A 25214-nucleotide genomic window follows, 5' to 3' on the forward strand; every position below is an offset into this window, starting at 1 on the left:
TAATTTATCTAGAAAATTTTCATATAATTTGTACATTGTACGTGTCATGTCCTGAAAGTAATTGCCTTCATTATTCGGTCCCGTATCAGTGGATCAGATATTACATTTAGTGTATGGCACTAGATGGCCGCGGGTTTGTTTTCATTTTCGTATGAATAATGTTGTACCTCCGTGGGTCCACAAGTTCTGATCCAGCCACACATCAGGGTTTTTTTTTTTTCTTCTTTCTTTTTGATCTTTACATTCTCACAGACAAGGTCTTATAATAAATAAATTAATAAACACTGGCACTGAATAGCAGGGTGAAAACATAAACAAACAAAGCGGAGTGTTTGTAGATGTAACGGGGTGGATTCATCACGATAAATAACATTTTAAGTACGGATCCTATTCACACAACTACAAATCCAGTTAGCTTCAACAGGTTGTTTTGAAATTAAAAATCCTTCAAAGTACAAAAAGTTATGTAAGACTCGCCAGTCCCCCCCCTCCTCCGCCCCCCCTCCCCCCAGACACTCTGCGCCATTTATAAATAAAGGTCGACATTCATGGCGCTTTGCCGTCGGTTCCTCTTCACGTAGCACAACCTTGTCCTGTAAACATTATAACCCTCAGTGAAAAGAAGATTCAAGACTGAAACAGCGGACTCCTAACACCCCCGCCCACCCCGCCCCCGCCCCCCGGTGAGGCGGACTATAGCAGGGGGTCGATGGTCATGTGGATCTGGTCTCTGTTGTGTCTGCTGCCGTTGGAGCTCAGGTACAGCTCCTCCCTGCGGCACAGGAAGTGGCGGGCCAGGATCTTCCGGAAGGTGTTCCTGAAGTCCTGGATGCGGTAGGCGTAGATGATGGGGTTGACGGCGGAGTTGGCGTGCGACAGGACGATGGCCACGTGCATGATGAGCTCCGGCTTCTGCAGCTTGCCGTAGAACAGCGTGAGGCAGTTGAGGATGTGGACGGGCAGCCAGCAGACGGCGAACAGCCCCACGATGATGGAGAGCGACTTGGCGGCCCGGAACTCCTTCTGCAGCAGGCTGTGGTGTTGGCTGTCGCCGTTGCCAACGCACTTCAGCTCGATCTGCCGCAGCTGCTTCCGGGCCACGGTGAAGATCTTCACATAGATGAGCAGCATGATGAGCAGCGGCAGCAGCACGCACACGAAGAAGTTAAAGTAGACCATGTAGTGCATGTCGACCACGCTCTCGAAGAAGCAGGGCAGCCGGCAGCTCTGTAGTAAGTCCCCCGCGCCCTGCAGCGCCCCCGAGAGCCCAGAGTTTGTACTGTTGTCCGCCGAGCTGGCGTTGGCGTTGGCGTTGGCGTTGGCGTTGGCGTTGGCGTTGGCGCAGGCCGAGTACTTCATGTTCCATCCAAAGAACGGGATGAGGCCGATCACGAAGGAGAGGATCCATAAGATGGCGATGATCTCTCTGGCCGTTTTTCCCGTCATCAACTCCTTGTACCTGCAGAAAACGCAGCAGGTGGTTAAAGGTCATCCGGCATAAAAACCCAGAAACGGGACGAGTGCAAACCTTAAAAAAAATTAAAATAAAATTTGATTCAGTTTGTTAAAATACAACTCAGCTGCTCTTCATTGGAGCTGCTCCACAAAATATTGTTTTAAAAAGAAAACACAATGAACTGTGGTTTCCCTGACAAGGCATGACAGTGCTGCAGCTTTGTTTAACACAGGAATTCATATTGGCTATTAAAGACCTGCATTTTAAGTTATTTTACTTTTCGATGAACCAAAGCCATAAAAAACAACACGCACATGCAGGAGCAAGTGATGACGCTGCATTAAACACACCGGCATGACTAAATGGAATTACAACATAGTTTTAAAAGTGGTCACGTTGCTGCAGGAAGTATTACAGTATCTGCCAATTACAATAAATGTAGACACTGTGAATAAACACTTTTAACAACAGAACATGTAAACCAGTTGTTTTCTGGTTTAAAAGCTCCAATAAGCCCTCAGTGAAACTCATGTTTTGAAGGTAATCTGAATGAATAAGAAAGCTGAAACATTTTTAGTAAAGACCTGTTTACTTAGTGTGTAGTCAAATATATGTTGTTTTAACTGAATTTAAGCTTGTTGAAAAAATAATCAAAGAAAAATTTTAAATAATTGCCTGCCTTGTTTTTACCACAGCGATTACAAAATCACACTGACAGAAAAATAAAAGTAAAAACAGTCCTCAGGCTGTGTGCCTTCTCTTGTTTTCTATTATAAATAATGGGACTAAGATTACTCCTAATGGATTAGAGTGTAAAAATAGCCGGATGATTTTGTCTTGTTTAGTTTTCTGAACCAATGTAAGTCATCATTTGTGGATATTACAGTATTTTGCTTTCCTCTTGTCGTCTCCTGTAATCGTACAAAAAAAATTGAAATAACATTTGTTCAATAAAATGTGCACGTAAAAAAAAAAGTAATGTATGGGAAATATAGATTCAAAATTACGTTGCACGGGTTTTATTGGTCTGATTCGCGGCAGGCACCTTCCAGTCAACGCACAGGGAAAACATGCAAACTCCACACAGAAAGCCTCGGAAAGATTATCTCAAATGAGGCGACACTTCCAGCCTCCACACCGTGTCAACACTTTGAAAATGAATGTTTCACTTCATTTTTCATACATAAAACATGCAGCTCTCAATCTAGGTTTATCGGATTGAATGGTGGTGATGAAAATAAAGTGTGTGTGTGTGGGGGGGGGGGCGGGGGGGGGGGGGGGCTAAACACAGAACCACTTTTTATAGAATTACAAAAGATTTACAATAGATTGGAAACATTAATCTACGTGTTTGTGTTTGCCCTCACAACATTTCCTCTCAAGACAACCTCACACCCTGTTTCACTTCAACACACTCGACACACACACGCGTCTCGCATGAGGTGCGAGGCCGTCTCCTTTGTGTTTGTGTTGGCGTCGCGGAGGCACGAGGGTCACATGCTGCTCCAGCGGCGCATGAAGACTCGGGAGCCATGCAGGCGTCTTCACTTTGTGTCGCTTTATTGTAGTTGTTGTTAGTGTAATATTAATATACTAGTATAGAATAGTACAATCGGTGGGTGCAGGGCGGCTGCGTGCGGAGCTGAGTCACCACGGTGTCGTCCTGACTGTCTCCGTCACATGAAGCCAACCGCAGCGTTTCCCTAAAGTGACTCAGGCGGTGTGGCAAAGAGTCAGTCACATGCTGACAGATGCAAAGGAGCCCGTCTGAGCTGGAGGCGCCACGAATAGTCCGTCTGACCTCCATCGCCAGGCAGCGTGACCCCGGCTGTAAACGTTCACACCGATGAGTCTTCGTTCTTCTATCTGCAGCTCAGGGTGATACGGACCTGACAGATTGATGAGCTCTTTTACGAGTAAATCCTCCATCCTGTGTGTCACTGCAGAGCGTCTTGCACATTGAACTCTCAGGTTAGTGAGGTGAGAAAGGATGCTACTGCCGAGCCTGCTGGCAGAATGGCCGACGGTCAACATCTGACCAATCGGTGTCGAGAACAGACTGTACGGGCGAGGATGCTGTGACAAGAAGAGTCTTTGGATTTGGAGCACAAACTGAGGAAAGTCAAAACTTCACTCTCAGGTGTAACGGGGAAAAATGTCTTTAGTTCAACACATGTTTTAATTTCCGGGGCCCAATTTCATCCTGACTGGTAAAATAGTCCCATAAGAGTCTTCATTTTAGTTTTTCTCTGTTGTGGTGCAGAGTATATGTGATGGGAATGTCTTTATATTCACAAAAACACACAATTATTACAGAAAATGTCTCCAATCTCAACATAAACCAAATGTTAATGAAATCTTGTGGAGCAACATAAAGTGAAATGTGCATTCACGGTCCAAAATTCAATGTTTTATTAAAAAGTTTTGCCATTCACTGGCTGGTTTGACCGACCGGATTGCAGGCTCTTGTGGGCCGGTTGTGGAACACAGGCCTTATGTTAGACTCCCCTGCTTTAAGACCTTCATTTGCTCTCTCAGCCAGTAGGAACACCTGCAGTGAGTAAATGTCATCTTCTCTGCAGGTAACAAAGCTTCAGTGACTGTGATACTGCCCACACCTCGCTGAGGGAAACACTTGCAGACAGAATCAGGACCAAACGTCGTGTTATTTGGGCCACTGGGCAGCCTGTGAGGCTGCTCTTTCAAGCTTTGTTTGGTCCTCTTTTTACCTTTTTGTTCACAAAATTAGGAAAATTCAGCCCTGTAGTTGGTTTCTAGTCGGTTCAGACAAACACTTTCCCTGCTTCAAGCTGCATTTTTAAAGTGGAACGAACTGGAAGCAGAGAATCGGGTTGATTGAGTGGCTCGGATGGAAGATGGAACCGCTCCATCTCTTCAGCTCGCTTCACACGCCAGCAAATAACACACAAGCAGCAAACAATGGAGCAGCTTTACCAAAAATCTGTTTGTGGGAGGCAAACAACTGCAATATAGAGTCATGTGACCCTGCATCAATAAGTACCTGCACCATGTTATTATTCCACGTCTGCCAACACGACACTTTTTCCTTAACTTCCTCCGTTTAGTTTAGTTTAGTTCTGTTTTTTTTTTTTTTTAACTCAAAACCCAGCAGGAGCTTCACATCTCTCTCTCTTTGGTTCGAATCCTGTAACTGCCGCTCTGAACAGTCCGCCAGGATTTCCCACCATGTCCAGTCGCAGGTTTTCAAGCAGAGTTAAGTTTTCTTGAGCTGTACCAGGGTGTACATGAGCTTTCTCACCTGCACAGATGAATCAGACCATGAAAGGAAGTGAACTGAAGAGGAACAAACAATGCTGGAGTGGAAGCATTGACAGTTCGTACCACAGAGATCCTGATGTTTGTGAGCTTTACAGTTTCAGTCTGATCTACGTGTGTGTGTGTGTGTGTGTGTGTGTGTGTGTGTGTGTGTGTGTGTGTGTGTGTGTGTGTGTGTGTGTGTGTGTGTGTGTGTGTGTGTGTGTGTGTGTGTGTGTGTGTGAGTCATTCTCTCACTCTCGGCCTTGTTTCAAGTGGCTGCGTCTGGTAGATTTCCAAAGACGACTCATTAAAGGGCATCCTAATCAAATGAACAGACGTATCTGCCGCGCTCCTCAGAACTCCTCAAGTTTAACACGAAGGGTGAAACCCGACACCCTGAGACAAAAAAAATTAATAAATCTCTTCCACTTGTTTCTGTGATCTCATTCTTGCCGTCAAGGCTAAATGCTTAATAGAGACCTCTGAAGTGGGCGTCACCATCCTCTCTCCAGTCAGTCATCAATAAGGTTCCAAGATGCTGACGCAGCTTTTAAACCTGAACTGAGAAACTCCACATAGAAGATTAATTAAAACAGATTTTGTAAGGTGGTAATTTCCCAGAATGATCCGGAGCCGAAGGAGTCGTGGAGTACCTGGCACCGGTGACAATCGGCCGTAAATAAGCAGAGGGAGAAAACCAGGTCTAAACGAGATAAAATGAGGAAGTGATGTTGTCACATCAGGGATTTACCGCACAGAAGCTTCCTCATCTTCACTATTACACTGAACCCACAGCCTACCTTCAGCAAATACTGGACCAAACCAATCTAAACAACATCATCCAACTACTTATACAACTAAATATGAACTTCTTTGTTGTAATAGAGTCAATTCTTAAAAGGAAAGTAAATCCTTCCTCGTTGATGACGCGGTTCGTCTGTGACATAAAAATATGAAATCAAGATCATCGTGTCAGTAACAACTTCCTGACCACCCGCCGCCTCCGACTGTCTCCTCCCAACACAAACTGCCCCTACGGTCAGTCACTATTCAGCAGTGGTGTGTGTGTGGGCTTGGCCTCCATCCTGGAGCCCCCTGCAGGGTGGTGGTGGGTGGTGGGTGGGGGGGTGAATAATACAGCACTCGGCCCAAAGAGGAAGCCTCAGAGCGGAGGGTGACCTCTGGTTTCCACCTCTCCCTGACTCGCTGGATCTACCCATCACAAAAGGCTGCACAGGATCCATTTCCCAGAGGCTCAATCTGCCGCACCCCGTTCCCCCGCTCGCCTATTCTCCATGCGGCGGCGGGGAGCGAGCGGCCGGCTGAATGGATTAGCTCTGGCATGACGACAGCACGCTGGCATCTATCTTTGTTGGGCTTTCTTCCCTCCGCTCCCGCTCGCCATACATCGCTGCACTCGTCTCTTGTCGCGGCGCTTCCGCCCCGGAGCCACTGACCTCTGCCAGGCCACACACACACACACACACACACACACACACACACACACACACACACACACACACACACACACACACACACACACACACACACACACACACACACACACACACACACACACACACACACACACACACACACACACACACACGTCTAACTGTCCACAGCTCCGGTTTCAAACCCAACCCAACAGGTGGTCGCTCACAGTGACACCGGGGGGATCCGGAGCAGAATCTCAGCCTGTTCCTGCAGACGGAGCCGTGCAGAGTTTTTAATAGTGATTTTATTTTGAATAAAGTACAATCTGGATAAGGCTGACTTTGAGAATACAAAACTGAAGTGGAACTCGCTCATGCTCCAGTTCGGACGAGACGACGTGAGAATTATTTTTGACAGGAGAGGGAGGGACACATCAGGAGTTCATCTCAGGGATTTCTCCAGTTCCAGGATTTCTCTGTTAAAACTAAACTGTTAATGAAAATGACAATACGTCATTTACCTAAAGCACAAAACAGAAAAAAGTTTTGTTTTTTTTTTAAACCTGCATCTTTCTAAACCTGTTTTCTCACATTTTTAGTCGATTCAACAGCAAACAAACTGTTTTGTTCCAACAGCTCAGGCGTGTTGCTCACTTATATTTACAGGCAGAAAAATAAACAAATTCTCAAACCGAAATCCTGAAAGTTCACCGCAGTGATCATCAGTTGTCGAACTGGCATATGAAATACGATGCTTCGCAAACAAATGTTGAGGTTATTTCAACATATCTATTCATCTGACCGATTTCCTTTGTGTCTGCAGCCTGTCAGATGAGATTATTAATTATTATTATCATTAATCTTTGAGACAAAATGACCACGAAGAGCAGGGCCTCAGATACGGTGCACCTCTTTTAACATGAATCAAAACAGACTTTGTGAAACCTTATAAAAAAGTCTCTTTCAGATTGTGACTAAAATCTAAAAATACTTCAAAATAACTGAAGAGATGAAATGAAAGAGCAAAAACACAAACTATCTGACAAGACAATAAATGTTCTTCAAGTTCTGAGTTCACCGACATTATTTTATACAAACTGAACATCTTGTCCCGGAGGTCAGGCCACACATTTTGAAAGAAAGTTTTGAAAATTTAAGAATATTAAAGAAAATTAAAAAAAAAAAAAGAGATGATTTAAAATCAGATAAATGAGAGAACAGAAAGTCCCTCTGCTCTCAGGACCTGTTCTGAAGTTTCCCTTGTCTCATCTGAGACAAAATGTCAGCAGCATCACGCCACTTTCTTTTTTAACTAATGTGGTCTCACTTCAAACTACTGAGATGAACCGGCACACATGTTGTGAACTGAGGACACAAAGCCATCCGAGGCCTGACTGACTCAGAGGTTGTGCCTCACTGACAATGACACGTCTCCCTCCAGCAGCCTGCAAGATCGCAAAAATCTACATTTTACCTATTTGTGGAAAACGAGAGCAGATTCACCCTGAAGCGCGACACCGAGGCTTCCACACCCAGCGTACTGCTGCGTGCACTTAGCAACGATAAGAAACTGTCCGTGGAAATCACAAATCTCTTTAGATCAGCAGCCTGCGGCAACAAGAAACCCACTTTGACCGACTGCAGCGAAGAAGGGAGGCTGCTGCTGCTGCTGCTGCTGCTGCAGCGGGTGGAGACCGTCCTTTCTGGTCCCCGATAAGTTCATTTAGCTCCACCGAACCGCCCAAGGGTCACTTTCTGAGAAATGCAAGTGGGGGGAGAGAGAGAGAGAGTGTGTGTGTGTGTGTGTGTGTGTGTGTGTGTGTGTGTGTGTGTGTGTGTGTGTGTGTGTGTGTGTGTGTGTGTGTGTGTGTGTGCAGAGCCGTTATCTCATGGGGCTTCAAACATCTGCTGCTGGCCTTTCACTTCCACCAAAACCATCTGCAAAAACACTTTTTATCCAGCTTCACAATCGTGGCCCCAAAGCAACGAGGACGGGCCAAAGTCACACGCATATACACACTCTGGCCCCTATACATGCAAGGTGAGCTTATCACACACACACTGATTGTATTATCACGTGTGTGTGCGTGTGTGTGTGTGTGTGTGTGTGTGAGGGTGGGAACTGTACTTTCAGGGCAAACTGTATCCACGCTGGTCACTCTTTACAGGAGAAGCTTCCCACTATTTCTGGAGCTTTACGGGCGTTTTGAATTCTGTGTTTTGCGCGCGAGGCTGTTAAGTGAAGCGTGTAACAGTTTGGTTTCTAAAAATAGAAGCACAAGTTGGGTTTTTACAAGCCACTCAGTCGGTGGCGGACGACTTTCCTCCCAGACAAGTGTCAAACTGTCCTTTATTGCCAGTGTTTGAGCGTAATGGAAATGACAGCACATCTCAGCTAAACACATCTGTCAGCAGGCCAGCGCACCACACACACACAGGCACACACACACACACACAAAACTCATGTGGCATGACGCCAGCGACAACAACACCTGCAGACGAGACAATTCCCATCTGATAATGAAAGTCGCCATCATCAGTAGCGGCGCTGCCTCGTCCCCACCAGCAGCTCATCCACCTTCCTCTGCTGGCCTTTGCCATCAGGATCAGTGGAAGTGACACGCGGCGGCGGGTATCGATCCACCGGCGTCACCTGCAGCCCGACATCGCAGAGCTGATACACATCTTTGCATCTTTTTTTTTTTTTTTTTTATGAGCTGCAAATGAATAGCAGCGACAAACACTGGGAGGAATGTCAGGAGAGACTGCACACAAACCCCAGCAGGTCACGTTTTCACAAGCCTGCAGAAAATAATAACCTCACTTGCATGTTTCACACAGAAAAAAGAACCTCAAGTCTCAATAACAATGAGAAGGTGGACTTCTACTAACTCGTCCTCACTAAAAGGAAACTACAGATCACTGTGAATTAATCTGAGCTTGTTTACAAGGTTTAATGCGGATCTATAAACAAGTGCATCTTTGGATGGAGAGGAAAAAACGACTGCATGGAAATACCATCGACTCCCCCCAGCTCAAAGAGTTTCAACAGGAAAAACACATGAAATCATCCAGGGAATTGGAGAAAAATATTCTGAGCTCGTTTTTGGTTTGTTTTTTTTTGAAGCGAGGAGTCCGGATGTGTCTGAATGCTCGTCACTCTTTGCTCTCACCATCCCATTATCTTCCACTGAACCATGTGATGTTTGTCCTCTGGGGTCAGAATTGACCTGCTTTCCTTTGATCGGTTAAACAACAAAGTTCAGATCTGATTCTGTGTCTCAGTTTTAGAAAAAAGAAAACTCCTCCACATCAATAACTAGTTTTACTGAACATGTCATACTGCATGAAAACACTGATGTCACAATAATCAGAAACAGAACTGACCTGCAGTATATGTGGATTCAATTTTACTAATCAAAATCGATCCATATTTATATTGTTTTCAATTAGTTCCCTAAAAAAAATTAAACAGTCACATTGATTTCCTTTAATTAAAATAAGAGTACCACTACTTTTACATCACCTGCAGGTAAAAGTACTGTTGTTAAGGATTCAAAAGTACGTTCAAAGTTATTTTCTCTAAACAACTGTAGTGAATTACATCGTTATTGTTGCAGGCATTTGATTCAAACTTTAGAAAAGATCCAAAATCAAAGTTCATTTCTTAAACAATATTAAAAAAAAAAAAAAAAAAAAAGAATATTCTCTGTTTAAGGAATTAAGGTGGTCGGCAGACTTTTGATTTAGAAAGTAGCTCATGTCGTCTAAACTGTCAAAGTGAGAGTCCTGCTGCAGAAGCAGGTTCAGTTTGTCTGACAGATGTAAAGTTCAGCACAAGAAGAAAACTTCTCCTCACCTCAGAGGGATTTTCACAGCCAGATATCGATCAATCGCAATTGCAAGCAGACTAAAGATGGAGCTCTGGGTGAGCACCAGCACGAAACAGGCGAGGAAAAGGCATCCGTAGAAGTCCAGGTGGATCCCGATGCTGATGGTGATGGCGAAGGGGATGGCGAGGCAGCCCACCAGGATGTCAGCCACGGCCAGAGACACCAGAAAGTAGTTGGTGGCGTTCTTCAGGGTGGTGTTGATCGCGACGGCCCAGCACACCAGCACGTTCCCGGATATGGAGAGAACTGCAATCGCTACTTCAATCCCGATGTAGACCGGATTCATCTCCGCAAAGTGAGTCTGGAGACCCGCGGCGCTGCTGAGAGGAGGCGACGCGCCCACTGCGCTCTTTTCTATTCCTGCACCACCAGACAAGTTTTTCTGCTGTAATCCAGGAATATTCCACAAGTGTGAGCCGCGCCGACAGCCATCTGAGGGAGAGGAGGAAAAGCGTTCCTTCATATGTTCAAACTTCTGCGTGTCTGTGCAGCAGAGTGGATAAAACTGCTATAACAAAGCGTGTTCTCCCATCCTGCAAAGTAGCAACATGTGTTGGAAGTCAACGCTTTCCTCTCACCTTAATGAGCCTGTACATTGTCTCTGGATGTCTTCACACCAGCAGCTGGTCTGCGGAGCGCCTCTGCGGCATCTGGATATCTGTATCGCGGCCGAGCGTCACGCAACTTCACCCGCCGACGGTAGTTTTGAAGTGGAGGGAGGAACGACACAAAATAGGGGGGGGGGGGGGGGGGGGGGGGGGGCGTTCAATGTCACATATAAGCCACGCCCTAACACACACACACTCGGAGAGACACGCATGCGGTTACAAGTTGCTGCAGAGGAGGGTGGAATCCCGGACCATCGTCTTCCGTGCGTAATTACGCACAAACGGAATGGCACTCTGCTCGGCCTGCACGTGCTTTCCCGCTTCACGTTAACGCTGCTGTGTGTGTCTGTGTGTAACACAAGCTGCTGCATCTGGTTTCAATCAGGACAAAAATCGTGAGTTCATGGGAGGCAAAAATTAAATAAATAAAAAAATCAGTGATTTCCTTTACAGTCAGCAAGAATACTCAACTGTTTACCTCCTGATCCTGTCTGAAACCAGAGCACGAGGTGATCAGAGGAGCTGTGTTTGTATGTGTAAATCATCTTTAAAGAGGGTGAAAGGATCACATCCCTTATGTGAGACATAGTTTGACTTGAATGATTGATTATGAAACGTCCATGTGACTCCTAACGAGCTTGTGAGCGATTCTCTCAAGTCCTCCATCGATCTGTTAAGTCTTCCTCTTCAGGCCCATTTCACTGTTTAGGTGACTGTCTCTTGGTGTTATACTTCACCCGAGACTGCTGACACAGAAGTGTGAAAGGTGTGAAAAGCAGGCAACCCTTTTTTTCCACTCTGCATTCCCACAACCCCCAAACACTTTTAACAGGCCTGGCACAGACTCTATAATGGGCAAAGTGGAAAAGCAGTTTAGCCTCAGCAGGAGCAGCACGGGAATACATTTAAACACTGGAGAGATGTTGGCACGCTCACACAACAAAGCTTCAGCAACACGGTGAAAAAACAAATGCAAATGATTGAAAATAAATCATGACTTTCTTTTATTAAGTAACAACAATCTCACAGGCCTCCGAGTCTGAAGCCTGCAAATAGAAACCTGCAGATACGTCAGTCCCTTCCTCTGCAGTGTGCGAGTGCTGTAAATAAATAAATAACACTTTTCTCCTCGAGGACATGAGGGCATCAGTAAACCACAGGAAGTCCTCTGCCCTCACGTGTTGGGGTTCTTCTCTCCTTCATAATTAAACGCGGCATGCAGAACACACATACGTGCAGTTTGCAAAGAAGGAAAGAGGAACGGAACAGCAGGCCAGTGAAATGTTACTGCGATTCAGTACTGACGGCACAAAACAGAGATCAATCTATATTCATGAAAATATCTCTGCAAAACTATTCAGAGACTCTTAATGAGTCAAAGTTCCGCCCCACAAACACTCCAGGGAGAATTTCACCTTAAGGAAGATTGCATACTTCCTGAAGGTGTCTGAATGTAACTCTACACCTTTGGCTTCATTCAGTGCACACAAATTTGTGAATATTCAAATAGTTCCAGTTCCCCCTGCAGCCAGCAGTGATTCCCAGCCCGTTTCCTTGGAGCCCCTTCTCCCTGGATTCCCTCTAAAGCTGCGAGCCCCTTTTCTGATCAACAACTGGAACAAAAATTAAAGCGAAGGACACGCCGAAGACCATCAACACACAAACGCAGTGGGTAGTTTGTGATTTCAGACCCCCCCTCCCACACACACACACACACACACACACACACACACACACACACACACAAACACACACACAGGGGCCTCGACCTTTGGTTGGGAACCAGAGCTTCAGAATCTTTAAAACTATCTGCAAAATTTAAAAAAATTAAAGTTTAAAAAAAGTTTTCTCAAATCTTTTTTTTCAAGCACAATCCTGAATTTCTACAATTAAAGTGAAAAAAACCCCCCCAACAACTTCAAACCAGTCAAACACTCTGCAATACACCAAAAAAAACTAAAGAAAACAAGTGACAAGCACACGAAATAAAAATAAGAATTGAGCTGTTCTTCTAAGAAACATTTCATCATCAGGGTCGTGAACGTCTCAGACTGCGTGTCGTTGACTGAAAGGACACAGAGGACACTTCGCTCTTCATGCATAGATCGTCTCGGATCACTTGTGTTTTGGCAGGAAGAAATTGGCCCGTTTTGAAAAAGGGCCAGGTTTCCCATTCACAAACAGAACGGATCATTAGGCAGGAACTTGTAGAAACGGGACACTGAACAGACGGGGGGAGATGCAGGAACGAGTGAAGGAAGAAATTTCAACAAAACTGTCGTCAGTCGGTGATAAAAAGTCAGTTTATAAAGAAAAGGAAAGAAAGAAAACTACCAAATAAAGCAATTCTTGATGTGTCCAGTTTCCATCTGCGGCAATTCTTGAATTTTCTGCCCCGCAGTCGGTTTGTCGGTGAAACAAACGATCAGTTCACACTGGAAGCTGGTAAAAGCTGTGCTGCGTTTCCTGACTGCCGCGTCCTCGCAGAGCAGATGCTTCCTCTGTGGCGTCTCTGGAGAACGAGCGAGCGGTGCCGACGGACGCGTCAGGAAAAGTGCTGTGGTGCCTCCCATCTCCACCTCCACCCGAATCAGGTCTCAAAATACTTGTAGATCTGGGAGACGTAGTGCATGACGCTCTGCCAGTCGGGCCGGTCGGTCTTCATCAGCTCCTCCATGTCCTGATGGGGACGGAAAGAGTGACAGAGAGGCGGCGGCTTAGGATTTAAAGTGAAGTAGTCTGATGCTGATGAAGAGTTTCATCATCAGGTCAAACAAACAGCACTGGACTGACATAACACGGAACCGAAATACAACTTTCTCAACATGTTCAGTGTGAAACTCATCAGGAATTCACTGTGTTGTAATCGTACTGCACATCTGGATTCATCATTCTGAGATTTTAAATTCTTCCTTCTCAACTCAGATACATTTAAGTTGAGTTTTTTTTTTTTTTTTTTATAACATGGAAATAAAATGAATCCCCAATCCTCCAAACATCCATCCTCTATAGCGGAGAAATCAATTCTCCTCATGAAGAATTAGAACAACTACTGTGCAGAGCCGAGACAAAACTTCGACTCAATTCTGGTCTTTTTTTTATACATTTCCTGAGTTTGTCTTCAGGCCTCTGGTTTCTTCCTGAAGTCCAAACAAACAACACGCATTTGGGTTCATCGGTGGCTGGAAGTCGCTTGTGGGTGTGAACGTGCGTCTGTGTTTGCTCTGTGACGACCTGCTGACCTGCAGACGGTGGAGCACGTCTTCACCCACACACAGCTGGAATCTCCTCCAGCGCCCCGCAACCATGAACTGAATGACGTGCGACTCGACGACGGAGAGATGAATATTTCTCTTATTAAAAAGAAGAATGTTACGACGACCCTTCCTGCTCCGCACCACTCAATTTCCTGAATTAATTTCATGTTTGGTGACGCAGCAACGGCGGGTTAAGCTTCACCTCCAGGCATGAAACCACAAACACTGGAAGCTCAAAGCAGTTCTATCGGATGTTTGATCTGCTTTTAGGTTCTGTAAGAGAGAGCTAAAGCCCAGATCTCTTCAGTATGTACTTGTGTCATCCGGCAAGCGCTGCTCGCTCAGTATGAACTCACTTCCTCAGGGAAAAGAAAAACAGAAATATTGATCACAACATCACAAATCAAGCAAACAGGACGGGTGTCCCGCCACAGTGTACGGAATTTTTATTTCTTCACACAAATCTTTTCTCGTCTTGCGACGTTTTACTTCCTCAAGTTACTTCTATGTAGCCGATTTCAGTTTTCTGTGTTTAGGAACCAGAGAAGAAACTGGTTTACAGGATGTTGGGTTACTGTACGCAAGAAGTAAACATTGACAAAACAACCACACGTTGATTTGGTTGCGCTTCAATGTAATGGGAAATGTCAGGGCTCTAATTTCCTTTGTATAAAGTGTTTGATTGGATGGAGTTTTAGGAAAAAGCTGATGTGACACTCGTGACTGTTTTCTCGTCAAACTCTCAATGAGCCAAACAAATTAGAATTAACGTGGTTCATAATGTGTCAACAAGCTGGCGGGAGATTTATGGTCGACTTCCTGTCATGAATCTCCAGATTAATCTATAGAAAAAGGAGTCTAAACCTTCCCCAGACATCGAATGCTCCTTCTTCTTATGTTCATTACATCAATATGGACACATGTATTGGTTCTAAGGTCCCGTTTATACGACAACAAATACGAGCGTATCCCAAAACTTTTTTTTTTCACGATTGGACCCATTTACATGACACGGGTGTGCGGATCCACTGCATCCGCAAAGTTTCCTTCACGAGTGTGATTCCTGGAGCTGCCAAACGTGACGACATGTGGGTTTTGGTTCAGTCCACAGGAGCAGGACTGAGATCGCGTGATTACAGAAGATGGATGGAGCTGAAAAGGACGATAGTCTCTTGGTTTTCATTAGAGTCGGTTAAAGTATTCTTGTTTATTTATAGTGTTTTCATGTCACTGGCATGATAATACGTCTGCAGAGTCCAAGTCTTGTAACCACAACCACATAATGGCAAATTAATAAAGTAAAGAGAAGTGAACTTTTGGTCGGAGTGCAGCGTTTTAGATCCGACCTCCAGATGCAGATGAAATGATCTGTGGCCCAGATTTGTTTATTCTCAGATATTTGTCTTGGGCTTTTTGGATTCATACAAAGTTTCATCACCGCTCGTCAAGTCGTGAAGCTGTCATCAACGGAGCGGGCAGAGGAACAAGGGGGAAGACGTCACGTCTCAGACGTCGTCTTCGTGTGTCCACATCAAGCAGAACCACGAATTCCTCCTGGCTGGGAGACCCCCCCCCCCCCCGGGGGATCATTCCGGTAAATCCAGTCGTCTTTGTTCGTTTGTACTGGAAGCGACTTGATTGAATCAGTGTTAAGTTGTTGATGGTCCACAGTGCCGCTGACCTGTGGACGTGTGTGAGGATACATGATGAAAAAAGCCTACGTGTTAAAGAGCCTCGAACTCAAATCGATTCAAGACATAGAGACGTTTCGTAGTAAAAAGCCTGAGCAGTTTCAGCCGGTTTACTGTGATTTCAGCTTGTCTTATTTCCCAACGTTGTGGTTTGAGGTGGGGCGGGCTGAGGGAGGAAACGAAGACATCACACACTTCCCTGAAGCGACCGGCATCTCGTCACAACATCTTCGTCAAGCTGTGACAACAGTTATGATTCGGTTTTCTCGTGTTACCAGGCCACCGTCGTCAGCCCTCGCCAAGCTCTGCTCACAGGCACAGAGACGAGGACGAGCTGAGAGTCATTGAGGACTTTAACAAACACCGTCTTTAACAAGGTCGTTTAATTAGACTTTGTTTCCCTGAAATAGGGTCCAGGAGCACCTTGAGGGGATTCAGATATCACAGTGAAACTGTCAAAATTCGAATTTTACATGTCAAAACAAAACCAGGTTGAAAACCTCTTCTAGGATCTAGAGCAGATCTGTGAAACGTCACATTAGTTTGTGTGGTTGTGAGAGAGGGAGGCACACCAGAGATTATAGAGAGTCTATGTTCGAGGAAATCTAATTTAAAGGTCTTGTATTCCTGTGTATGAGGCCCCAGATGTGAAGGATGTGTATCATCTTGCTCCAGTTTTTATAGCTAAGTGTGCTCATATAGGCCAATCAGAGAGTTTCCCTTCGTGACATCACATGGGGAAATAACCACTCCCTCTGGTAGTGGACACTTCCTTTGTCCCTCCCACAGGTAGATGAGCCCTGACCTCTAAAATGATCTAAAACATTTCTTCTCCACACAAACACTACCGGGAAAGCAGACATGGAGTAGGTGTGGACAGACACAGCTCATTAGCATTTAAAGGTACAGACACAGAAACAGCCTGTTCTCAGTAGAGCTCAGTCGAGGGGCTTTTAGACTGGATGAAGTTCAGACGAAGCCTGCGTTCTGGGGGAATACGCTTTGAGTACAATGTTGTTGGATCTCTGACACCAAATGTGAAATTGGTGAAAAAATGCAAAATATGGGACCTTTAAGTAAAACAAAATCAGGGGATTTTTAAAAAAAAAAATTTTTTAACTTTTGATATTGTGGTTTCCTCCAAGTTAAAATGATCATCCATCCATTTTCTTTACCACTTAAACAAACTTAAAGTCCTGCATCCTGAACAGTTAATCTGGACAAGCACCAGCCCATCAAAAACATTGAGATCCTCAAAGCTTTACAGCCTACAAACCTGTGTGTTTTTTAAAGGAAGTGCGAGCTGAGGAGGAGCAGCGATCACTTCACCACGTGTCGTTTCACAAACTTTGATCAAAGAGGACATGAAGTCAGCCTTTATCTGCCGCTTCTCTCAGCGTTCGTCTTCGGATCCTGCAGACATCTGGCACTCTCGCTGGCGGCTCGTACCCATCCATTAAGTTAATTGCTCGCTTAAGTTTTATTTTTAGTCTGAAACTAAACTGGCTAATCCATTTTCAGCCGCTGTTGACATTTCGGGGTCGACACTTTCAATTTCGGTTTCTGCATCATGACCAGGCACCGTTACCATGTCAACGCCCCGACTCTTATGACTTGATTTCCTGTGTGTGTGTCTAGATCCCAATGTTTTTGATCATCCAGAACTGTCATCATCATGACGGCTTTCTTATGCTATTAAAATGTAAAGTGGATACAAATCTATTAAAATTGCTCTTTAAAAGATTCTTTAAAAGTAGTAGTGGTAGTGAGAGCATTATCTGTGGGAAGACAAACTAAATAAATAATGGTTTTTGGTTTGGAGAGGCTGAATATGTGTTTTTATTGTTAAATTTACCAATTTCAAACCATTAAAAAAAGTTTTGAAGTACAATTTTATGTACTTATTCAAACTAGAATAATTTTACTTCAGATAATGAGGCTGACATCCCTTGAAAAAAAGCAATAAATGCACATTGCAGACTTACATTAATGTCAAATCAACACTGTGACTTGATATTTTGCATAAATATGATGTTAATAACTTTAGAACTGTATTTTTTTTTCTCCCAGGAGGAATATACTCTACATGGCCAGTATAATCTTCCACCTACAGACTTACTAATCCCAGACAATATTTTGTTCCTCACTCAATTTGAAGCACCTTTCTCTAACTCTCACTTTTCCTCCTCTCAGTTTCTGGCTGATCTATGAACTCTGGATACCTGATTGTTCGATTCAGCTCCAGGCGAGTATCTCAGGATAAACCGATACGAGGGAGACGAGGGTTCATGTGTCTGATCAGGGAAGGATTTTTCCCTACAAATCTTCACCCAAACAAAAGTTGCCCCACCTGATTTTCCTGTGATCGGCTTGACTGTGGCCAATCAAATCCTTAAATCTGAAGAACTTCACCAAACATGGTACCAAAATTCCAGATTGAAAAAGTATAAGAGGTGGATAGACAATGACACTAGGCTCCCACATCAAATGTTTCCTGATTACATGTGAAACTAATTGGATGAATTTGTGTCAATTAATTATATGTAATGTGACATATGTCCATATATCCAATGTATTTCCTGTATTGTCATCATAGTCACATTTGTTACTGTATGTTTATTACACAGTCTGATAAGAGATAGAGAAAAGTACCTTGCTTCTGCCTGCAGTTTCAGTATTTCAGCCGAATCCTTCACTCCACATGAACAACAGCTAATTATTGTCTCATTATATTATACGTGTTTCCAGAGAGCTGTGACTGAGGAAACCCGACGTTATCCGACAACAAAAGTCCCGGTAACGGATTTGGGGGCGTTAAGCTGCAGACTGTTGGGGGGGTTGTGTGTGTGTGTGTGTGGTGTGTGTGTGTGTGTGTGTGTGTGTGTGGGGGGGGGGGGGGGGGGGCACAAATCATTTGTTCTGAAACTTAATATCCTGGGAGTTTGATCAAAGTGTACCACGTCCAATTTGTCTTATCAAAGGCTGTGTGTTATCTGTGTGTGTGTGTGTGTGTGTGTGTGTGTGTGTGTGTGCGTGTGTGTGTGTGCGTGTGTGTGTGTGTGTGTGTGCGTGTGTGTGTGTGTGCGCGTGTGCGTGTGTGTGTGTGCGAGTGAGGTCTGCAGCAGCTGAGCTCACCAGAGAGGTTTTGATGCCAATGCTCTCAGCTGCCTGGAAGGCCAGGGTCAGATTCCGGACCTGAAGAACAAACAAATCATCGGCCGTTGAGAAAATGTGAAGCTCTGGAAAGCGGTCAGCGTGCAGCACCACACACGGAGCTTCACACTACAACAACAAGCACACTACTAGAACCCAGGGGACAGTCGGAAATCTAAATAAGTCGGGAGTGTGTGCGTTGGTGTGCTTTACATGCGTGTGTAAATCTAATCTGGCATCAGCTTAATTCTCTGGTGCAGACTGTTAAATAATGAAACAGATGTAGTGCCTCTGTCGTCAGTTTAATGCTGCATATACACACAAACACACGCACACACACACACACATACACGCACACACACACGCCTACAGGACTCATTTGTCACGTAGGATGTGTCAGGTCTGCTCTGAGGTGTTTGTCTATTGTTTTCATGTTGTAGCCGGGTGAAGGACGCGCCGTCCCCGGAGAGGAACCATATTGTTTGCGATGTTAGTGCATATACCACCTGTACGTCCACGTTATAGTGTTGACATCACTCAACGGTAGCTGGACTCAGGATCCCTCAAACAAACGCAGCATTCATACTTGATCTCCCACACTGTCGCTGAACGCCGGGCGGATGACGCGGCCGACGTATAAAGTGGAGAAAGGACGTCTGGCAAAATGGCTTTGAAGCAGGAGGTGTTGCGTAATCAGACTATTTTTATAGCCGACAGGTTTTGAACAAATAACTGAGCGCGGCTTCAAATGTGAGCGACCGCGCTTCCTTCAATCAGACCGAACGTTCATGGTTTCACTTTGTAAGAGAGTGAGGGGCAACAACAGGGTGGGAACTTGACATGTTGCAATGGAGGGACGAATAAAACAGGTTGATGTTATGGAGAAAAAACTACACAGGCAATGGGGATGCTTTAAACACCTCAATTTGTTTTATGAATATGTAGGTAGGAGAATATGTTTACGTTTACTTTTTGAAACTTGCTATATTTTGGGTTTCAGAATGACACATACTGTATACTACACAGTTTCACTATTACTGAGACAGGAAATGTATGGTTCAATGATTGTATAGATAAAAAAATATATAGCTGTGACAAGATTGTGACCTGTGACAGATGTGAGATGTATATTCATTTGTTGTTATGTGTGAAATAAATAAATAGTGTAAAAGGAAAAAAAGATCCAGGTGAGATATCGAGAGGATCTACTGGAGGTTAATATGTCAAATACGTTTTTTTGTTGACAATGGCTGCTGGAATCCATAGGTGATGGAAACATTATCTGAGGCGTATTAATCAGAGGCTTTTACTTTCAAAGTGGAAGTGAGAAATGAAATTCTTTGTATGAAGCACCGCAACTGTCATGCCTGTTTCCTTGTGTCTGAAGGCTGCTGCATTAATAAATCTGCCTCGTCTTGCCTAAGAATTAAAGAAAATAAGGCATTCTGGGTAAATAAAATGTACTTTTAGCTCTATCGAGTAGCAGACTGGGTGAATTCCCTTTGCTTTTTAAAATTCAAACAATTCATCGTTTCTGACACAACTCTGCTCATAAATAATAAAAAAGTGTATTTTCCACTGCATGTGAGCGGTGGCACACACTGATAACAAAAACGCTGACGAGCAGGCTCGTGGCGGTGGCGACCCCATGATCACTGGAGAAAGTAAATGAGTTGGCGTTCAGATAAAAGGGTCAGAGTTCAGGAGTGCGAGGGGAGCGTGTGCAGCAGAGCCACTGGGCATTAAACGTGTTTTACGTGTCCCTTCAGTAAATACATTGATTTCCGATCAGCCTAATGTGCTGAGCTGAACCCTGACTGCTGAACAGGCGCGGCCTTAATGGCACGACGGTACTATTCCGTATGTGTCCGCATTTAAAGTTCAGTTTTCAGTTAATTCAGCCTGAAATAGCAGCAGAAGCCGCCTCGGGGTGCTTTACATGCTGAGGTCATGACCTAAGCACTCCCTTATTGAGCACTTTGCTGACACTGAAGAGGGAAAACTCCTTTTTGTGACAGGAAGGAGCCTCCAGCTGGACCGTGACGGCTCACACGGAAGAAAGCACGAGGTGCAGCCGAGAGAAGACGCACAGATAAGAGTGGTTTTTTTTTTTTTAGTCTTGCTGCAGCTTTCTACCTTGTCCTGACTGATGAGTTCCTGGTAGGGGATGTGGGCGGGCAGATACGTGTGCAGGAGTGCACAGAACGCCAGGCCGTCGCTCCAACTGCTGCTGAAGTTGGTCACGTCTATATTCTGTTGGCAAAAAGGAAAACAGTTCAAATCACAAAAAGTCAATACCATGCATAAGGGAAAGTGGTCATAATTTCAGTAAGAGAGCTATTAGCCTCTTGACAACATGAGCAGGCGAAGAAAAAAAAAATCCATTAAGACATCAAACCACAGGAAGCCACATGAAATTACATTTAATGCAATAACGTGCCGCTGTGTGTCGTTCAGTGTCATGTTTCCTTTGGTGGAATAGAGTTCCTCGCAGATTCCTGATGCTGCGTCTGATCTCCTCTCTGGGAGAAGAACGTGCATAACAGCACGTCCAGTTTGCCGCGTTGTTGTTTGGGAGTTTTTTTTTTTTTCCAAGAGCGACGCCACCTCATACGCCGTGAATAAATCGCACCCCGAGGCAGACAACAGGAGAGGAGTTTGGAGGAAAGACTTCCTCCGGGGCCATTGTTCCAGGTCACAGGCTCCCCGCTGGACAGATAAGTTATTTCCGGTGTCTTCCTGTTTTATTCCTCTCAGGAACCTTTAGGAAAGGGGCTCTCGGGGAGAGGCTTTCCTCAGTAACGTCTCTGTGCACGGGAAGTTTCACAGGCCTGCACCTTTGTCGTTTCAGACGCTGAACCCGGGAAGCGACGCTCCGATGTGAGTGAAAGCAGACATGCACATGTTGCATGACATGGAAACGTTGAAGCTGCATTATGCAACGACTGCATCTGCAGCCGAACCTGATCAGTGATAATATGTTGGAACATAGAAGCCGGCGCACGGTAACGTTTCAGATGAACAAACCTGTGAGGGGTGTTTACAACAAGAAGGGGGCCCCGCTACTTATCACTTTCAGAATAAAACTTTGCTAAATCTTTGTTTTCATTTTCATCGAAAGGGAGATATGGCACCATGCATATAGCAAAGACACATAGATTCTATAATAACCTCAAACATGAACCATGAGGGTGAAGTTACTGCGGTTATAAGCAGCTGCCATGTAAAAGAGCTAATTCTCGGACTTGGAAAGCATTTGTGTTTTTGTAATATGAGATACAATCAGCTTAGTGACTGTTGCAGAGCGCAGTACGGTCACATGCATTCTGCAGAAGGGAGCAGATATTCTCAGTTTGCCGCCTGATATTGGAGCGTAGCAGCCAGGACTGAAAACCGTAAAGCACTCAGTTCATTTGTGAGGAGCTGCAAGAACGTCTGAGGATAATTACTGGTGATTAGAGATGAAGTTATGACCAGCAGTCTGCAGTGGAAGACTTTCTGCACTCAACAGCACGGTCAATATTCAATTTGAAATTCAGATGTAAAAAAAAAAAAAAATTCCGAAGCCTTTTGTAGGAAAAAGTTGGCTCAAATAAACATGAATATATGTGGAACGGTAACTGGCCGTTTGACCTCATCAATATTGACCATTTTTGGCCAGAGCATCCTTCACTTCCTCCCCCCCCCCCCCCGATTTGCTTCGGCAGCTTCCTCTTCCCAACTTTAACGTCAAGCTGAAGTGCTGCTATTTTGATGGAGCTCACGTCACACACGGTGCCTGAGATGCTCGGAGGCGGAGCAGTCTGAGTGTCTGGGAACGGTGCGACTGTGCACAAGGGAAACCATTCCCAAATCCAAAAAAAAATAAATGAAAAATGGGCAAGATTTTTGCTTTTCATGGCATAGTCTCAAAATGTTTTGATCATTATCTCATCCAAATTATTGCACCATTATATGATTGTGTACAAGCTGAATTTCCTGAGTGCTTGGAAGTGGCTCTTTACCGACGTTCCACATATTCAGCAGCATGCAGCATTTCCTGCAGATCTGTATGATAGGTGTGGAGCAGGGTGTCTCTCCAGATGAAAATAGATACGCTCTTCTTTCAAAAAGTATAAAATCACGATCAGAAAATGCAACTCCCTCTTCAGTCTGGTACACGACCATCACTTATTTACACAAATTTAATTTACGATGCTTCGCTAATTGACCCTGCAGTGTTTTAAGTCAGCCGTTCCCAGGATGCGGTTCAAAATGACGTTTGCATGTTAAAGAAAACCATAAAAAGACACGTCTTCAACTTGGAACAGGTGTGAGCGACTGCTGATTGCCTGTATTGTGACGGCGCCCGCTTTTTTCTAATCTTTCAGAAAGTGAGAGATTTCAGATCTGGTCTGCAGTTGTGCTGAGAGCCAATTTGTCAGCTAAAAGAAAAAAAGAGAGAGAATCACAGCTTTAAAGAGTACTCGTTCTTTTAAATTGGTTGTATTTATTGCAAAAAAAGAAGCTATTTTAAAAGAAGTTTAGTGTTGCTCCAATATTGAGGCGATTTCTCCAAAAGTCACATTGTTTTTTCAGTGTTTGGGATGAAGCTGTCGGATCACACATGTTTTGGGTACATCTGTGTGTGTGTGTGTGTGTGTGTGTGTGTGTGTGTGTGTGTGTGTGTGTGTGTGTACACAAAGCATTAGCTCCAGCAAGATGCTAAAGATTTGTTTACGATTGCTCCAAGCTGGTGGTCTTCAGCCGGAGCCCCGAGGACCGAGCAGCGCTGCAGACTTTCATTCTGCAAATCGAATCAGCGGCTGATCCATACATGTGATGTCAGGTTAATGTCATTAACTACCCGAGAAAACAGCCCGGCTGTGGGTCCCGAGGAAAAGAAATGTAAACTCTGCACCCTAAGCCTCTGCAGTAATGGATATTACCCAGCCGGTAAAGAAATGTCTGATTTCTAGTTGCCTTTGTTGGTCTGGAATTGATTTAGTTTGGAACAAACCAAATTTTTATATTGAAAAGGGCTTTTCCCTTTTGGGGGACACGCTGGTCATGGGGAGGCTTTAGATTATATGGTCAATTTTACTTAAAAATCTAATATTTAGGGCCAATAAAACAAGCTTTAATGTAAAACCGCAAGTGTAACAACAGTTACAGATTATTTATAAAAACCAACCAGGTTCTAGCATTTCCAATCAATATATATATATATATATATATATATATTTAAAAAAACCAAAAACAATGCAAACATACAACCACAAACTGCAAAATATGTTTAAAAAAACTCATCGGCATGCACAATCCTTCTACTCAAAGCCAAATCATGAATTTCAGATGGACAGTTTGTGAATCCTGAGTGATATTTCATTACTGAATATTTACACATTCCTGGTCAAAACTCCTCCACGTAATGAGGGAGTGTCAAAGATCCAATTCACACTTTCATTTGTTGATATTTTCTGAGTGAAAACTTTTCCAAAGCAGCTGAGACCTCCTGCAAAGTCCAATGTTCATTTCTATTGGATGCATTGTTAAGAAGTATCCTGAAATGAAGAACAACTCATCGAAGATCTAAGTTAAATATACTCTAGTTTGAGGTTTTTGACACTAATATTCAGCATGGATGAAGACATAAATGAACAATGAACTCATGTACTTTAAATAAAAACGAGTCTTCCTGCAGTGTTTTCTTCATGTGGCCACTTCATGTTTGATGCATTAAAATAATGTTAAAAAAAATAAGAAATAAATCCAGAATGTCATTTCATTGCTTCCTGTTTAAAACTCCTGCAGACATTCACCCTCTCATTGAGATGGATCTCAGGAACTCTGATGCCTTTTACCATCGGGTCAACATTTCAATTAGTCCGTCCTCCTCCAGCCTCACAAGACAAACACGCTTCGGGAACATAATGAAGGCTGTCAGCACTAACTGTGAAACATCACTCCTCGTGCAGCTTTGGTGACACTAGCAATCCGCTCTGACGGCCCATTTTCACTAAATACGAGTCCGTATGACAATACACTGGCACGCAATGATAGATTTGCTCATGTGCTGAATAATACTCGGGCTATTAAAGCGTATTTATTGTTTCCCGACATGGTTCATGAGGTGAAGCCATTTGTGGTCACAATGGGATCTGAAGGAGAAGCCAAACAGGATGCGGCGTCCCGAACACGGGCTATATTCACGTTCACTATTATTTATCACCATCGGGGAAGCAATCAGTGGAACATTTCTCTAAGAAGCCTCTTTCAATATTCTCGTCGTTCTTCAGGCGGATGGCTGATGGTGGGGTTTTAACGAGGACGAGCGCACGACTCATGCTGAGGCTCCACGTTTCACCGTCGTCTGTGAAGGGCAGACCTGTGTAGTCATGTAAGCCCACATTCCTCCCATAACTTCTTCCTCCAGTCGCTGGCTCAGCGGCACTGCCACTA

The 25214-nt window shown here is 44.3% G+C and overlaps 2 protein-coding genes across 2 annotated transcripts in view; both read right to left on the minus strand.

The window, feature by feature from the left end:
- Positions 1 to 233: 233 nt before the first annotated feature.
- adora2b (adenosine A2b receptor) lies at positions 234 to 10768 on the minus strand. The gene is made up of 3 exons (XM_080482747.1): positions 10643 to 10768; positions 10031 to 10496; positions 234 to 1459 (listed from the first exon to the last, which is right to left on the minus strand). Exons 2-3 carry the CDS (start codon positions 10348 to 10350, stop codon positions 694 to 696), a joined length of 1086 nt encoding a protein of 361 aa, XP_080338873.1. The 5' UTR covers positions 10351 to 10496; positions 10643 to 10768; the 3' UTR covers positions 234 to 693.
- Positions 10769 to 11653: 885 nt separating this feature from the next.
- specc1 (sperm antigen with calponin homology and coiled-coil domains 1) overlaps positions 11654 to 25214 on the minus strand; it is a 70481-nt gene continuing 56920 nt past the window's right edge. The window contains exons 13-15 of the mRNA XM_080483258.1: positions 20910 to 21026; positions 18756 to 18815; positions 11654 to 13352 (exon numbers count right to left, since the gene is read on the minus strand). Of these exons, the coding sequence (XP_080339384.1) occupies positions 13263 to 13352; positions 18756 to 18815; positions 20910 to 21026 (267 nt within the window). The 3' untranslated portion in view covers positions 11654 to 13262. The remainder of the gene's footprint in view (positions 13353 to 18755; positions 18816 to 20909; positions 21027 to 25214) is intronic.

This window comes from Lipophrys pholis (assembly GCF_963383615.2).
Source record: "Lipophrys pholis genome assembly, chromosome: 16".
NCBI classification, from domain to species: Eukaryota; Metazoa; Chordata; class Actinopteri; order Blenniiformes; family Blenniidae; genus Lipophrys; species Lipophrys pholis.